General features: G+C 43.4%; 1 protein-coding gene across 2 annotated transcripts in view; it reads left to right on the top strand.

Annotated features, from left to right (window-relative positions):
- NRF1 (nuclear respiratory factor 1) overlaps positions 1–15,978 on the top strand; it is a 117,836-nt gene extending 101,858 nt beyond the window's left edge. For both annotated transcript variants that reach the window (XM_045565509.1, XM_045565508.1), the window contains exon 11: positions 13,952–15,978. In XM_045565509.1, coding sequence (XP_045421465.1) covers positions 13,952–14,115 — 164 coding nt within the window. In that variant the 3' untranslated portion in view covers positions 14,116–15,978. The remainder of the gene's footprint in view (positions 1–13,951) is intronic.
- The last annotated feature ends 239 nt before the right edge of the window (positions 15,979–16,217 follow it).

The following is a 16,217-nucleotide window of genomic DNA, read 5'->3' as shown; positions in this document are numbered from 1 at the left end:
AATGGGACATGTCCATCATCTCAGGAAGTTCTCGTGGACAGCACTGTTCTAGAGATTGGTCTGAACCTTTTGCAATGTCTTGACTTCTTAAGGAAGCCTTGGAGTTTCTATTTCAGTCTTATTGGAAGGGGAAAATGAAATATGCTTGAATGGTATTTTTTTCTCCAAGAATTTCATGTCCTTTTTCCACTCCTACCCCTTGCAAAAACAAAAAACCAACTCCCCCTCCCCCCCCCCACACTGAATTATAGCCAATGAGAAAGGAAATGAGTTTTAGGAATGTGCGCTCTCAGACGATCCTCTCCCTGGCCTTCTCCTTGAGCTTTCACAGCCCTGCTGTTGGACTGGACAACTCTTTTCTCATTAAACAGAGCCTCTAACAAGAGCACATGTGAACTACTCAAGGGCTCAGAGTGTGTGTGTGAATGTTCATTGTGTGGACAGTGCCCCTGGGAGTGGGCTGCTAACACCTTCCATTCTCAGCATCTCCTGGGACCAAGGACAGGACTTTAATCTTGCTGCTTCTGTTTGTCTGCATCTAGTAGCTGCCACACAGCTGCTTTGACTCCTGGGAGAAAGCCCATATGAAATTATAATATTACCTCAGTAAACATAATGTTCCTTATCCTCATAGCAGCCCTAAGAGACAGAAATAGCCTGTCAGTTTTATAAATGTAAATACAGTCAACTCTTAGTTGTCACATACAGATTATCTGTCATGCAGATTACTCGTAACACATTTTAAATCCTTGGACAGTTTCTCTAGGCTAGCCAGTGTAAGCCTGGACCATCTCCTCCGCTGCCCCCTGCCCCCCACCCAGCTGCCGGGTACTTAGAGAATATAAATGAGTTTTCATATTACCTTAAGGAAGACATAATTAGGAAGGTAAGTCTCCTATAGGAAAGCCACATCATAAATTCCAGTTTAGAGGGGGAGGAAGGGGGGAAGTGCCTGCCCTCCCTTCAGTTTAACTAAGAGCTGACTAAAAGATATGTTTTTATAAACATCTGCACAATGCATTAGCACTCAGCGTGCTGACGTGTACTGAAGGCTTTGGAAAACCCTCCACAAGTGGACATCAGAGATGGTGTGTGCCCTGTTCACCATGGTGTTCGTGGGAGGCTGCACAGCTACGGCAGGTCTGGTGGCCCATCTTGCCTGGTGCTTTCTAACAGTTCTGTGTTATTGTCAGGCCCCTCTGTGGCAGATCAGGCAGGATGCAAGTGGATCCTGACTGACAGGGCCAGGGGTGGGTGCATCTTTGGGGAAAGAAGGAAGCAGCTGGAAATAAACTCTGAGAGGCCGTCATTCTAGGCACTGCTTCCTGCATGGATGGTGTTAATTCCTCTACTGTACAGTCTCTGTCACCCGGTCACCTCATAGTTTCAGTAACCATTGATTTTTCTAGTGTTATCGTTCCTTTTTCATTTATTAGCTGGGATTCTTTTTGTCTTCTTTTTTCTTTTTCTTTTTGAGACAGAGTCTCGCTTTGTTGCCCAGGCTAGAGTGCTGTGGTGTCATCATAGCTCACTACAACCTCAAACACTTGGGCTCCTCAGCCTCCTGAGTAGCTGGAACTAAAGGTATGCCTAGCTAATTTTTAAATTAGCGAGGTCTCACTATTGCCAAGGCTGGTCTTGAACTCCTGGCCTCAATCAATCCTCGTGCCTCAGCCTCCCAAAGTGCTGGAATTACAGACATGAGTCACTGTGCTTGGCCTTTTTTTGTTGTTTTTTTTTAAAAGAGACAGGGACTCACTATGTTGCCGAGGCTGGAATGTAGTAGTGCTGTTCACGGGCGTAATCATAGCTTACTGTAGCCTCGAATACCCAGCCTCAAGTGATCCTTTCTTTTATAAAGAACTTGCCCCTGTTAACAATTTGACTATGTAAGTGTAGTTAGATAGGAAAGGCAGGAGAAATACTTGACCAAGATATTTATTGAGATTTCTTTCTGTGTGACTGTCCCATAACTGTCAGCTTATTTCCACTTTCTGACTGTCTGCAAGTGTCTCACTAACCAAAACCAATTTAATTCTGCCCTTTATATGCACTTAGAAAGTTTTAGCTTGGGGTTTTTTTCCTAAATGGTGCCCTTCAGATTATGCTAAGTGAGGGATTGAAAAGCAGAAGCACATCTTTGGAGGCTTCCTTCCCTCTATCCCTTTTCAGATAGAAGATGTGGGGGCTGCATGCTGGACACATGGGAATTCATTGTACTCTTCTCTCTCCTTTTGTGCCTATTTGAAATTTCCCATAACAAAAAGTTTGAAAATAACAACAGAAAAATAAATCTCCGTTCCTAACTCTGAGTAACTCCTGATTGGGCCTGCTATTCATTTCTGTACCTATTGCTAACTCTTCGACAGCTTGGTGACTTTCTTCTGAGGTTTGTCATCTGGGCACCACTTTCCATTTAACAACATTGGTGCACTCTGCATACTGCCCCATACTCTGTCCACTGGTATGTCAGCATTGGAGCCCTTGAGTGTTGCTCCCACCGTTCCCAGTGATTTCTCCTGGGCACCCTCTCCCCTTCTCTGGACAGTCAGATTAGATGCTCTCTGGAGCACATGCATAGTCCATGGTCTTTGGTGGAACACTTTTCTCTCCTGCCATTTTCAGTTTAAAGCCGCCTTGGTCAGGTCAGTGGGCCTTGGAGTTAGCTCGTTCAACCCCACGTTGGGAGCTCAGTCTCCAGGATACTAAATCATGGTAGTTCTGAATACTGAAGCACAAAATCCTGATTTCATAACGTTCCTGGGTGTCTCCAGTAATTTCAAGAGGAAATCATGAAATTATATCTCCCAAATATGTTTTGAGATATTTACTAATAAAGTAAAAATGAATTCAATTTTTAATATTTGGCTTGTGGGATGCAGGACATGAGAAGGTTCCCAGTGGTCTGCAAAATCAGGCAAAAGACACAGTGACATTGTCCCAGCCAGACATTCACTGCTTTGAACATTATTCCAGAAAGCAGTTTTTCTAAGTGTGTCTTGAGATTGTCTAGCAAGAGGAGAGAAAAACTTGGGTGCTGAGAAGTGCCCGTTACACCAAGGCATCTGTGCGGCTGCTCTTGGCTTCATGAGAATATTCAGTACTTGCCAGTTATAAGACATATTTTAATCAACAATTTTCCCAGAATGCACCCAAATGCCTTGGACTTAGAAAATATGGAAAAGGAAGATTGAATGTCCTAGAAGCAGCTAATATAACAGAAACAAAACCACTGGGAGAGAAATGCTTTTTCTCTTTCCCTCTTGCCTTCCTATCTTGATGCTGACATTCTTTTCATGGCCTTCCCTTCCTTGCTGTACATCGTCCCTCTCGGGCCGTCTGGTCCTTCGTTGTCGTTGTCAGCCTCTCGATCTGCTGCCTGCCTTCTGGCCCAGCTTCTTTACCTGATTTCCTTTTATCTCCTTCCACTTCTATATCACTACGTACTGTGTCTGTTCTTCTTTATATAATAATGGCTTTCCTTAGACATCAGCCACTGATGTAAATATTTTCCAGGACTGCAACGGAAAGATTTTTAAAGGATTTGCTTCCTGCCTATCACCCCTAGAAACACCTGTAGACACCCTTGGTGGCTCCTTAAAAACTTCAGAAGTTACTTAAGTAGTACAATGCTTGATTTCATTGCTTTCTTATTTATTCCTGTCTTTTCCCATCATAGTCCTGGTTCCTCATTTAAGCCAGTATTTTCCTGATATATGTAGGGTTAGCTTTCATGTCCATAAACTACAGAAGGCATTACATTGTACATTTTCGTTTGGGTTTTATTATTCCTCTTCCATCATGAGTAATAATATGTTTATTATTTGTTCAACTCTCTATTTCTCTCACAACCATCAATATTTTTCTTCCAACTAAAGATTTTTCCATGACCAACTTGGAAGGCCTTTGGGCTGAAAGATTCGGTTACAGCAAACAACAATTCCCAAAGGTTTCCCGGCCTGTGAGGGCAAATGAAAGGCCCATTCTTCCTCAGGCTGTCTGTCCTGCTCTATCTTGTCGGGTGGGGGAGGGCAGGCTGTGGTGCTGGGTAACTGACCACACCTGCACCCCGTGTTCTGCTTGGCTCAAGCCTATTCTGTTAGTTTCTAGAGGAGTTTGGGAATTTATCAGGGTGATGACATCCTATCATACTGTCCTGATCATATTTTAACATGCTTAATATTGAGTAGTGGTTTAGCCTGGATTATTGATTCACCAATGCCCAGGATTGGCAACCGTCTCATCTACATCGTGGTGCGCTTCCAGTGGCAGTCTGACCATCACTGTGTTTCAGAAGGGAGCTGCCTCCAGTCCATCTGCCCTGATTTCATGGCCTTTATCTCTAATCTTTACATCTTTAAAGGCCTTTGGTGAATGATGTGCTTCCTGGCAGGAGCAAATCGCCGCTGAAAAGAGATCTGTACTGTCTCTGCTTTTCTTTCTGTTTCCTGAGAGCTTTCGCCTAACATCTGTGACCCCAGCCAGACTTCATCAAACCTCTTATTCAAAGCCATCTTTGAAAAGCAGCTGACATTTGTTGTATACCTACTATGTGTCAGGCACTGTACCAGACTTTACCTATGTGAGCACATCTAGTTCAACAGCCCTGTGAGATTAATAATTACCATTTCTTCGTAGATGAAGAAACTAAGGCTCAACAAGCCATTAAATGAAAGAACCAGGATTCACATGTAGGTCTTTATAAAGGGAAGCCTTTAATGGAAATGAAACAGCCTGTTTTTCCCTCACATAAAATGCACCTGAACTACCATACAGCATTTGGCTACGGCACCTAAAGAATGTTGTTATGGAGAGAATTTGACTTCATTTTGGATCAGAGTAAAAGGCTTCCAGGCTCTTCAGTCTGTAGAGGAGTATTATCAAGTTTCTGAAAATCATGAAGAGTATGATCAATTATTGAGCACCTACTATGTTCAAGTTCCCAGCATTCAGAAACATAGTCCTGCCAGCAGTGTAAGTAAGCAGATTTATAGAAAGAAAAGCAGTGACTGCCTGAAAATAGGTCAGCATGTACCTGGTGCCAAATGAATGGTGGAGGTAAGAAACTCAGAGGGTGAGGACTGGTAGGCTGCTCCATCTGAGGTAGCTCCGTGAGAGGTGTGGAAATCGTCGGAAGGATAAGGCTTCAATTGGCAGGAAGTAATTCCAGGCAGAGGGATCTACCTCAGCAAGTGCATGCGGTGTTCAGGGTACATTGAGAGAACAAATATGGTTGTAATGAAGGGATAATGTAGGGTATCTGTGGGAAAGGCTTGTGTAAGCTCCCTCGACTGTTAGCTATTTGCACTTTATGTTTCTGATAGTGGAAAGCTACCAAAAGTAATTTGGGGGGTGGGATGGGATGGCTTTTGCCAAACAATATTTTAAGATTTAGCTAACTGTGATATATATATATTAATTCATCAAATAATACTGAAAGAAGTTAGCCTTGGGAAAAATAAATTCCTCCAAATAAATAAATTCCATTTATATGTATATATGCACTCGTGTGTGCGCGTGCGTGCCTGTGTGTGTGTGTGTGTAAATTCCATCATGCAGCAGACAAGTGATGATACTCAGGAGAGGTCAGGAATAGAGTAGTTTGGCTTATGAATGATAAATCCACAGAGTGTGGAAGGCTGTGACCCTAATCTTTAAAGTTACTCTAATTGGCGCCTATGGTCTACCACATGCTCCCCTGGTGCCATCATCAGAGACAGATCATGGCCCCCTGTTTTGTTGAAGGTGGCCAGGATTATGAGTAGATAGTATAATCTGCCACCTGTGTAATATGATTTGAGAGGCTCAAAGACAACCCCCTGTCTAAAAATTCATTCTCTATTGCTTATAATGCTTTAAATCTTAAATTCCACTGTTATTTTGAGTCTTGAAAGGAATTGGAGGAAGAGTCCCCCATTACTGTACCTATCAAATTTTAAAATATAAATATCCTCTGACCAGGAAATTGTACTACTAGTATTTATCCTGCAGATATACAGTATATTTGTATATACATATGCAAGTACATATGAGAAGTTACATATGCATTTGGCATAATTGCAAAGGATTGGAAACCTGAGGTATAAGTCATCAGAGCACTGGTTAATCAAATTCAAGTACTTCCATATGATGCAATACTCTTCAGCCACTAAAAAAAATTAAGGCAGCTCTCTTTGTAATTATAAGGAAAGACCTCAAAAACAAACAAGGTGCAAAAGGGTATGAATAGTGTGCACTGTTTGAGTGGGGAAGATATACACACACATACACACATTTCAAATGCATAGACTATCGTGGGTAGACTACGGGCCACCCTAGAAGCTGGCCACCCTAGATCCCTCTGGAAAATAAACCCAAGTGACTGGGAGGGAGATTTACTCTTCCACTCCATACCCTTTTGTAACTTTTTACTTGTCCTCTCTGTGTTACTTATTTTTAAAAATTAAGTGGCTGTTAAAATACAGGTTCTCCTAAAAGAGGTTAAACTTTAAAGAAACTGGTTAATACCGTGTGAGGAATGGTTGCCTCCCTGAAGAATGAATCCTACATGGGGGTCTCCTTCAAGCGGACAAAGCAGAAGCCTGTGTGCCGTGCTGTCACTTGCCCAGTGGGTCTTCTCAGAAGGGCATTTGGCTTGAAAGGAGGAAGGGTATTGGGTGGGAAGTGAGTTGTGTCCAGAGCTGGCCCACCTGGGAATCTGTATTTTCAGAGCATGTGCCCATATCCATCACTTTGTGTGAAAGTTTTAAAAGTTCCCTCTGGCAAAGGCTGAAGTGGGGTGATCACAAAGCAAGCTCAAATGTAGTCCAGGCAAGAAATGATAGTGTTTGTCCTACGAGGCAGCAGCAAAAGTGTTGGGTTCTGGGTTTATATTTGAAGGGAGAGTTGACAAGATTAGCTGATATATTGGATGTGAGGTCAAAGATGACTTTGAAGTTTTTGGCCTGAGCAACTGGAAGGATGTAATTGCAATTTATGGGGTAGGGGCACTGGGAGGAGCATGTTTCACCATTTGAGCTCAAGAATAATATCCAACTGCTTTAAAAAAAAAAAAAAAAACCATTTTAGGCCTCATTGTCATTTACAGGGAAATGTGGTCCTGGAGCCAGGAGTTCCTCTGAGGATTTTGGTTTGACTGTTATTTGACAAGGAAATCCTTGTGCTGGGACCTGAAGTTTTCAAGCCATCTTTGACCTCTTTTTCCACTTTGGCCAATTCTGTAAACCTTACCATATGAAGCCTGAGAGGAGAAGCAGCAGGGAGCCCAAAGAGGAAGGTCCTGTCCTTCGGAGGCCCATGCTGGCCCGGGCGTTAGGTGTTAAGGGCATTGTGGTGTATGGAAAGACTCCCAGATCAAAAGCCTGGACACCTGGCTTTACCATAACTCAGTCATTTAGGGAACAAAATCACTCAGTCTCTCTCGGCCTGTGTTTACTTTTTTTTTTAAATAAACTTTCTATATTTACTTTTGAGTTTAAAGGGAAAAAAAGGGATTGCATTTACTAGACTGAATGAACTCTAAGGTTTCATGTAGCTTCTAAATATTGGAGTACGAAAAACTTCAGGGCGTTATTAAGTATGTGCCTTTGTGATAACCCATGGTCCTGCCAAAGGAGCTGGCCTGTCATTTGTGAAAGGGAAGAACACCTGCCCTGTGTACTTCTGCAGGGTCTGCAGAAATCAAGTGACATGCAGCCGGGTGTGAGAGGGCTTTGAAAAGTGCTGTACAAAGGCCAAGGGAGTCTTCATTACTAGGATTGTACAGGGTCTCTCCGAGAAATAAAAAGAAGAACTCCAAGCCCTTAAACTAGAACATCAAGGGCTTCCTGTTGCTTAATCAATTGCAATGACCCAGAATACAAGCTTGGATTAACATGTGCCTCTAGATTAGGGCTAATCAGGCACAGGCTGAGCAGATGCGGGGACAATCCCAGCCTGATTACTGTACCTCAGCATTTAATCATCTCTCTTCCAAGGGCAGCCGGCCCGACTTAGTGCATGCTGCGTTTTGAAGCCTCCAGTCCCCGCCCCCTTTCCCTTGCTATGGACATAAAGGCTGCTGGGTCAGAGACACTGAGGCGATTTAATCTAATCCCATGTCAAAATGCCTGTGTGTTTTGTGGGGGAGGGTGTCTTAAAACCTCCACAGTGGTTTGGTAATGCGTTTATTTAAAGTGGAGGTAGACTGAAACTGCATGTAGAAAATAGTAGAATTGAGATTTCAAGGCACGTGAGGTTATGAAATGACTCTTGCATATAGAATTTCTCCCTCTGAAAGGCTTCCAAGATGTGTAGTTGCTGTCACCAGTTATTCACCCTGAGAGAGCTTTGTGTGGGAGTCATTTCATCACCCAGTTATAGTGGCCAAATTTGCTCCTTTCCTGACTGATGTGGAGTACAGAAGATGGAATCTTGTACAAATGGTTTCATTTGGATGAATCCTGAATGTAGTATTTTTTGCATTGCTTTTTTATGGGCTCATCACCCTAAGACTCACTTACCTTAATCATCCAGTCCCAAGAAGGAACACATGGCAGGTCTTATTCATGAGTGTCGAAAACATGTATTGAGCACCTGCTGACTGTTAGGGACCCAAAGATGGAGGCTCAGTCCCTCCCTTGAGGAATTTATGGTCTCGTTGGTGACAAGACATATAAACAGTGATGATGAATAAGACCATTGCCTCCATAAACCTGTACACAGTGCTGTGGGACCCAGGAGAAGAGGACTCAAGAAAGGAGGGGAGAGACTGGAGCTGACTTTAGGAAGAACAGGAGCCCACTCCAGGCAGAAGTAGCAGTGTGTGCAGGCAGGGAGGTGTATGCTTGGAGCACCTCAGTCAAGTAGTTCACCTGGCTGGCATGTAAAGTGAATGGTATTAGTGGGTATTAGTGGACCACCAGGCTTAAGTAAATAACAGGGCCCACATGAAGAGTTTGGATACCTGCAAAGGGGTTTAGATACCTGCAAAGGGGTTTGGACTTTATATCCAGTGGGACGTTGGAAACCACTGAAGAATTTTAAAGGAGAGCGTCAGTTTGTATGCTCAAAAGATCATTCTGGTCATAGCAGTGTCAGCTAATATATATTTTTGCATTTGGACCTTTCTTCATTTTATTGTGGGGCAAATCTTCCATGACACTAAAAACCATTTTAACAGCAGTTTTGGGCATGGACCCACATCATTAGAAACCCAACCATCATAAGCAAGGGTGAAAGAAATTTAACTTTGACAATTCTTCAAGCTTCTGTTCACCCCTGCCCTAACCTAGATAGATGGCTGCTCATAGTTAGAAAGGGTCTCCCTGTTCACAGTAGTCACTGTATTTGTAAATTGGGTGACTTGTTCCCCAAGTTTGGAGCTTTTGGAACTGAATCAAGCCCAGAATCCCCAGAATCAAGAGCAATGAAATGAGACTGATCTGTGCTTCTGGTTTGGGTTGCTCTGTGCCAGCATGTGGGCTCTGTGGGGGTCACAGAGGTGTGCTGGCTCTGCCACTGGGCATTTTGGGTTACTTTGTTGACGGTGCCCGTTTTGGCCAGAGGAGAGTGTAAAAGCAATGATGATCATGACACACTGGGATGAGGGGGGAACTTACAGTGTCATGTGGTCTGCACATGTACTCAGGGCCATGCCTCGAGTCCAGAGGCTGGGGAGTGGGGCCCAGTTGCACAGTGGTTGAGGCCAGCGGTAGAGTCCCTTGGTCTGTTGTCCTTGAGACTATGTTGATATAAACTTGTGGCGTGCTTCGTACTTCATACCATGGGGAATGTGAAATAAACCAGAGCCAGGCCTGACCTTGAAGGGGAACCCTCGGTGAAGTGGGAAGGCCTGTATACATGCACTAACTGGCCCAAGCCAGATTATACGCTACTGCCCCAGGGCCTTCGGAGAACTCAGGGGAGGCTGCTCTTGACTATTGACTGGGGCTGGGATGGGGTAGGCTTCCAAGATGGCGCACAACTGAGCCTGAGTTTCAAAGGGGAAGGAGTAGGGGATTTGAGAATTCCATGTAGTGAACATCTGGAGCAAAGGCCCGGACAGAGGAATGTGACCAATATACTGGGGAACTGAGAGTAGTCCGGGGTGGGGGGTGCCCAGAGCACAGGGTTCCTATGAGAGAGTAGGTGAAATGAGACTGGAAAGATAGACCAGGGCAAATCACAAGAGGCCTTGAATACTATGCTAAAGCTTTGAACTGGATTATAGGCCTTTTTAGTGTCATGGAATTTGAAGGTTTAAAATTGGGGAGGAACATGTTATGGAAAGATAATTTGAGTGGTAGGGGAATGAACTGAAAGAAAGAGAGATTGATGAGAGAGATTTAAGAGCCATTTGCAAAAGTTTAGATGAAAGAAATTGAACCCTACAGCCTGCTAAAGCCAATGCCTGGCCCTCAGGCCTGCTTTCCTCCCAGCCCCTTGTACAAGTGTGCCGGCCTCCTCTCCTCTCCTCCCGGGCCCCAGCACCTCCAGAGTGAGGGGAGGCTGGCCATGCCTTCATTTCTCTTACCGCACACCAGGACAAGCTGGGCTTCTAAAATGGCTAGCATCAAAGCAAAACATCAAGTCTCTTTTTATGTTGCATCATCAAATACTTAACCCCTATCCCTAAACTGGCAAAACTTACTCCTGGAAAAGTCACATACAATTTAACATTGTGAAATAAAATTTTACGTTTGATTTTTTTTTTTTTTTTGCATTGGAAAATATTCTGACATCCCTTTTTAAAATTAATTTTTATTTTCATCAAAACAGCATATGGTTTGAAATGTCACAAAGGGTTAAAAGTGAGTCTTCCCTGGTGGTGGCGCTTTTCCATTTGGTGGTTCCTCCTCTGGGCCCACCGTTTAAGAGGCTGATTAAGCCAACCTGAGTATGAGTGTAGCAGTGGTACCACATAGCACCATTGAAGAACCCAGATTTGTAGCAAATTCTGTGGCAATTTGAAAGTTGAGTTGTTAATAATAACTTACAGGGCCTTCTCAATACTTGAATATATGCGCAGGGCAAGGAAATAACATTGCACTGTATAGGCACTGGAGTGGAAAGTGCAATGTCTTACAACTCTATTAAAATTAGTACCCTCTGCCCCATAAAAAGGACCAAAAGACTTTTTTTTTAAAGTCTGTGCCCCAGAGGCAACATTATATGTCCTTTTTTCTATTATGTATCCTTAGTGCTCTAAATAATAGTCTTGTGTCATTATTTTTTTAGTTGAGACATCATCTATCACAAATTTTAGATAACTTGGTATCTATGTTTATATTATTATAACCACATAAAAATTACTCATTGCCAAGATGAGTATAATTATTATGATTATATTTCCTTTTTGTACAACTTTTATTTTCTCTTCAAGTTAATACCTGCTTTTTTGGTGGGGGTGGGGCTTCTACTTTTTAACCGTTAAGCGCCCATTCTGTCCAACTCTGCTCTGGAAAAGCCTCTCTTTCCCACCTGGTCATGGCATTTTCCCCACAGGCTCTCTGTTCTCTCAGACCTGCTGCGCAGCCCTTGTCCTGGGCCCCTCGGCTCCCCGCAGAGCTCCCTTCACCATTCTCCATGGGACACTCTGTCTCCTACATCCCACAGCCGCTGCCTTCTTAGTTTTCTCCTGCTTCTGTGGACCACAGCCTTCAAAGCTTCCAGAGGAAGCATGCATGGGTGGCCAATTTTTCTGAGCCCTTACTCATCTGGAGATGTCTGTATTCTGCCCCACACTTAATGGATGTGGCTGTCATTGCATGGGCTGAGCACAGAATTTGAGGCTGAAAGCATTTTCTCTCTGACACTTGAAGCCATTGCTCCATCATCTTCTAGCTTCTAGGTTTGTTGTTGAGGAGTCCAACACCGTTCTTATTCCCAGTTCTTTGTATGTGACTTTTTTTCTGTCTGGATCCTTTAGGGTCTTTGCTTTATCCCTGGTGTTCTGAGAATTTGCAAAGATGTGTCTTAGTGTCTAGATCTTTTTTCATCTGTTATGTTTGGCATCAAATGGGCCTTTTCAATCTGAAACTCGTGTTTTTCAGTTCTAGAAATTTACTTATCTGCCCAATAATTTCCTACCTTCTATTTTCTCTATTCTCTTTTATTAGAGGTTGGACCTCATAAGTCTCATATTTTCTCTCCTCTCCATCTTTTTCTTTTAATCTTTTCTACTCTGGAAGATTTTGACTCCATCTTCTGATCTTCTTTTGAATATATTTCATCTGTTGGAATTTTTATTTAGAATTTTCTCTTACTCCTTTTTATTACATCCCATTTTTATGATACAAATCTCTTATCTCTGAGGATAGTACCATTTGGGGGCATTTGTTTTTGTTTTCCTCTGCTCCCCACATTGTCTCTGCGGACCTCTCTGTTCCATAAGAGTAAGACGCTGCAACACTGATTATCACAGGGTGTGCCGGGGAAGGGTGAGGGGACCCGTAGGCCTCAGTGTCTGTGTGAGGACAGCAGGCCAGATTTTCCACTGTCTCTCCTACCTCCCCACCCCAAATATCACCTTAGGTCTCTTTTTGAGGCCTCTCCAGGTCAGTTTCTCAATCAGTGGGTGAACCTCTGATATCATAAGTTGACATCCCTTGTTTCTATCCTTTTCCCCCATTCACTGTAATTATAGTGTCAGAAGAAAGGAAGATCTATGCATTTGTTCTGCCTTAGTTAACTAGAAATCCTTTCTTTTAAAATGTACAAAGTCATCAGCTTTTCTGTTTTAGGAAGGACTACATTTTTCTGAGATTATGTGCTGCTTCCTTTCTTTATGTTAAACTGTCTACTCTGAAATAATAGTGATATTAGAAGGCAGATGGAGTTGAGCACAATGGTATATGCCTATAGTCCGAGCTTCTCAGGAGGCTGAGGCAGGAGGATCACTTAGTCCAGGAATCAAAGTCCAGCCTGGGCAACAGAGTGAGACCCTGTCTTGAAAAAAGAAAAGAAAATGTGGGAAATGAGGTAGGAGTATTTATTTATTTATTTATTTATTTTTAGTTGTCCCCAAAATGTGTTTTTAAATTTTACTGGTCTGTGAAATCTAAAAATCAGGAAACCAATGACCTAGGCTTTATTTATTTATTTTTTAATAACCTCAACACTGAAGGAAGGGACATAAATGGAGCAGTGGCCAGAAGACAGGATAGGAGAAGGAGAAGTTTTTTCTTTTCAGGCTTGAGCACAGGCAGAAAGATGGGTGAAGAGGGCAGTGCAGCAGAATGTCAAAGAAGACAATGGTGGCCTGTTGCTAGAGAAAGAAAGCAGTCAGAGGGGTGATGGGCTGGCTCACACCTGTTGGGGCCCCATTTCCTAGACATGGAAGCGGGCAGAGTCTTCTCTTGGCAAACTGCGGAGGCTCTGCCCTGCGGCATGTCTCCACAGTTTCTCCAAACTTCTCTTTCCTGATAGTCTGTTTTAAGAATTAAAATGGAAGACAGTTGATGTCATACAAGTAGAAAATAGAATAGTGGTTACTAGAGGCTGGGGAACCAGGGGAGGTTGGTCAACAGGTACAAAATTATAGTTAGGAGAGTAAGTTCTGAGGTTTTGTTACACAGTAGGGCGACTGTAGCAAGTAATACTTTAGATCTTTGCTTAGCCAAAAGAAAGGTTTTGATTGTTGTCACCACAAAATGGCAAATGTTTAAAGTGATGAATATGGTAATTACCTCAATTTGATCATGTCGAATGTATACATGCACCACAACATCACACTGTACCCCATAAATATGTATAATTATAATGTGTCAATTACAGATTTTTAAAACTAGTTAATGAAAAAAATTAAAATGAGATGAGGAAAGAGATTTATTTGTGCCTGGGCAGTGGCTGTGTGATTACCTGGGGCTGGCAGACAGTGACACCCTGGAGGGCGAGAGCTCGTTGCCCCTGTCCAGCCAGCACCTGGGAACGGAGCCCCAGCCCCACCAACGGTCTCCCTTTGTCCCCCCAGGCCTGGTCCAGATCCCTGTGAGCATGTACCAGACTGTGGTGACCAGCCTCGCCCAGGGCAACGGGCCAGTGCAGGTGGCCATGGCTCCTGTGACCACCAGGATATCGGACAGCGCAGTCACCATGGACGGCCAGGCTGTGGAGGTGGTGACATTGGAACAGTGACAAGCAGCCACATCATGGCATTGTTTTCTAGTTACTTCAAAATTTTTTACACGTTTGCAGAGGTGCAATCAAATGGAATTAAGTCTCTCGACTTTGGAAGAAAAGTTTTGTTTAACCTTTTTTTTAAAAGGAAGAAAGGCAGCGGATTTTGGAATTGCATTTTTTAAAGCACCACTCGATTTTCTGGGATTGGTGGAGTAAGAAACTGCATCGTCAATTTCACTGTCCCAAAAAAGCCAAATTGTGGCAGGACTTCTTTCTGCAGAAACGTGTGTGTATACTTATGTGTGTGTATGTGTGAGTGTGAATATATGTATATGTGTACATATGGACATACACATCTACATATATATAAAGTATATATATACATATATATATATATGTATGAAACCCGCATGGAATTATCTGTATGAAATCAAGGTGAGCTGTGGAAACAATAATTCACCCAGTTTAGTGGGTGGTAGGGTACGTGGCCAGACACAGTCACCCGGTTTTTGTTCATACCAGGGTCATGCGTTGAGCTACTGACAAACTCAGGCGGAGGTGACCATGCCCTTCACCAAAGCTGCCTCCCAGTGGCCGCCCAGAACTCTCCCTGCTGGACTCACCTGAGGAAGGAGATTCCAGAATGAGATGGGTCCAGAAAATGTGCTTACGAGGTCCAGAGGCCGCGTGGTCTGCCAGCTGAGACGTTCCTTGGGCTGGCCCAGGTGCTGACCTTGCCACAGGCAGATGAATGTCCTGAAAGCTCCCAGGCAGGGACAAGAGGGTTCTCCTCGCCCTCCCATCTCCTCCCCTTCCCAGGAATCCTTCTTGATCTCATGACTATTAAAATGTTGCTTTGGTTTTAAGGTCAGTCCTGAATTGGTCGTGTATGTGAACTGAAGATAACAGAAGTATTAAGAGTTTGAGGAGCGAGAGTGTGTTAAGTGTGCTGGTGGGTGTGTGGTGCGTCATGGGGGAGAGAATGGGAAGGGGGTGGGAGGGGCTGGAAGGGAAAGGAAGGAGGGAGAGAAACATCTTCCTGGACCAGGGCACCAAAACGGGAGCAATTTTCTCTAGCTGTCTGTAGCTGAACAGAGGAGACGCTGGAACTGAAAGGAAGGGACGCCTGGCTCATGGAAGGTTGGCCATCACCACGGGATGTGACAGAAAAGGGCTGAGGTTGTTTCCTGCATGCCTGGATCAGGCCCTGCTTCGGAAGGGACTCTGCAAGACCTGTTTCCTGGTGCAGCCTGGAGGCCCAGCCCCGAACAGCTTTCCTGCTCACAGGTGTTGATCGGTCTGGGTATTCTTTGTAACTATCAAATTCTGTCTTTCTCAGCTGCAAGCCCTGAGTTTCCAGTGGCTAAATTCACCTGATTTTTTCAACAGGCCAAATCTCTGCTCCTTGAGTACAGGGACAACTCTTCCTCCCTCCTCCTAGGTCCCCCCATATGTGTGATAGTGTATTTAATGTGTTTTTTTTTTAATGCGACATTAAAAGATTCTTCATGTCTTGCTCAGCCTTTGAGAAAAGTTTCAGATTCTTGTATTTGCTTGTTTTATATAAAACTATCCAATGTTCTTTGTATGTTCTTTTCTGTACGTAATGGGGGGAGGGAAGGGAAATTTACATATAAATAGTCCTAGTTCTACAATTTGTTATTTTTTTAATTATTATTTTTTATTGTCATTGTGAAGCTGTTCAGGGGCTTTAAAGTCCGTGTTCCTTTGTGGTGAAATAACCTCCTAATAGTTTGAGACATTGCCAAGAAGAAGAAAAAAGCAAAACTCCAGTAGCAGAGCATGGATTCTGTGTTGTTTTCCATTTTGTCTATTACTGCCTCATTCAATAAATAGTTAAAAATGTGGCAACAGGAAGTGGAACTGTTCATCTCTATAGGAGCACTTGGCCTCCTAAGCAAAAGGAACTCTATCTTGGGGTGGCTTGTTCTGCTTTTTAAAAGGTACTTGTCAGCCTGGGTGACAGAGTGAGACTGTCTGAAAAAAAAAAACATTTTTTTTTTTTTTTTAAAAGGTACTTGTACTCAAGATCGGTGATCTTTGACCTCTGCCCCTTGGCACTGTGGAGTGCCATAAAGAAGACACTGAGGATGAGC

Source organism: Lemur catta, chromosome 11 (genome assembly GCF_020740605.2).
Source record: "Lemur catta isolate mLemCat1 chromosome 11, mLemCat1.pri, whole genome shotgun sequence".
In the NCBI taxonomy this organism is placed as follows: domain Eukaryota; kingdom Metazoa; phylum Chordata; class Mammalia; order Primates; family Lemuridae; genus Lemur; species Lemur catta.
Note: the sequence above shows the minus strand (reverse complement) of the source record. Positions and strands in the feature narration are given on the sequence as shown.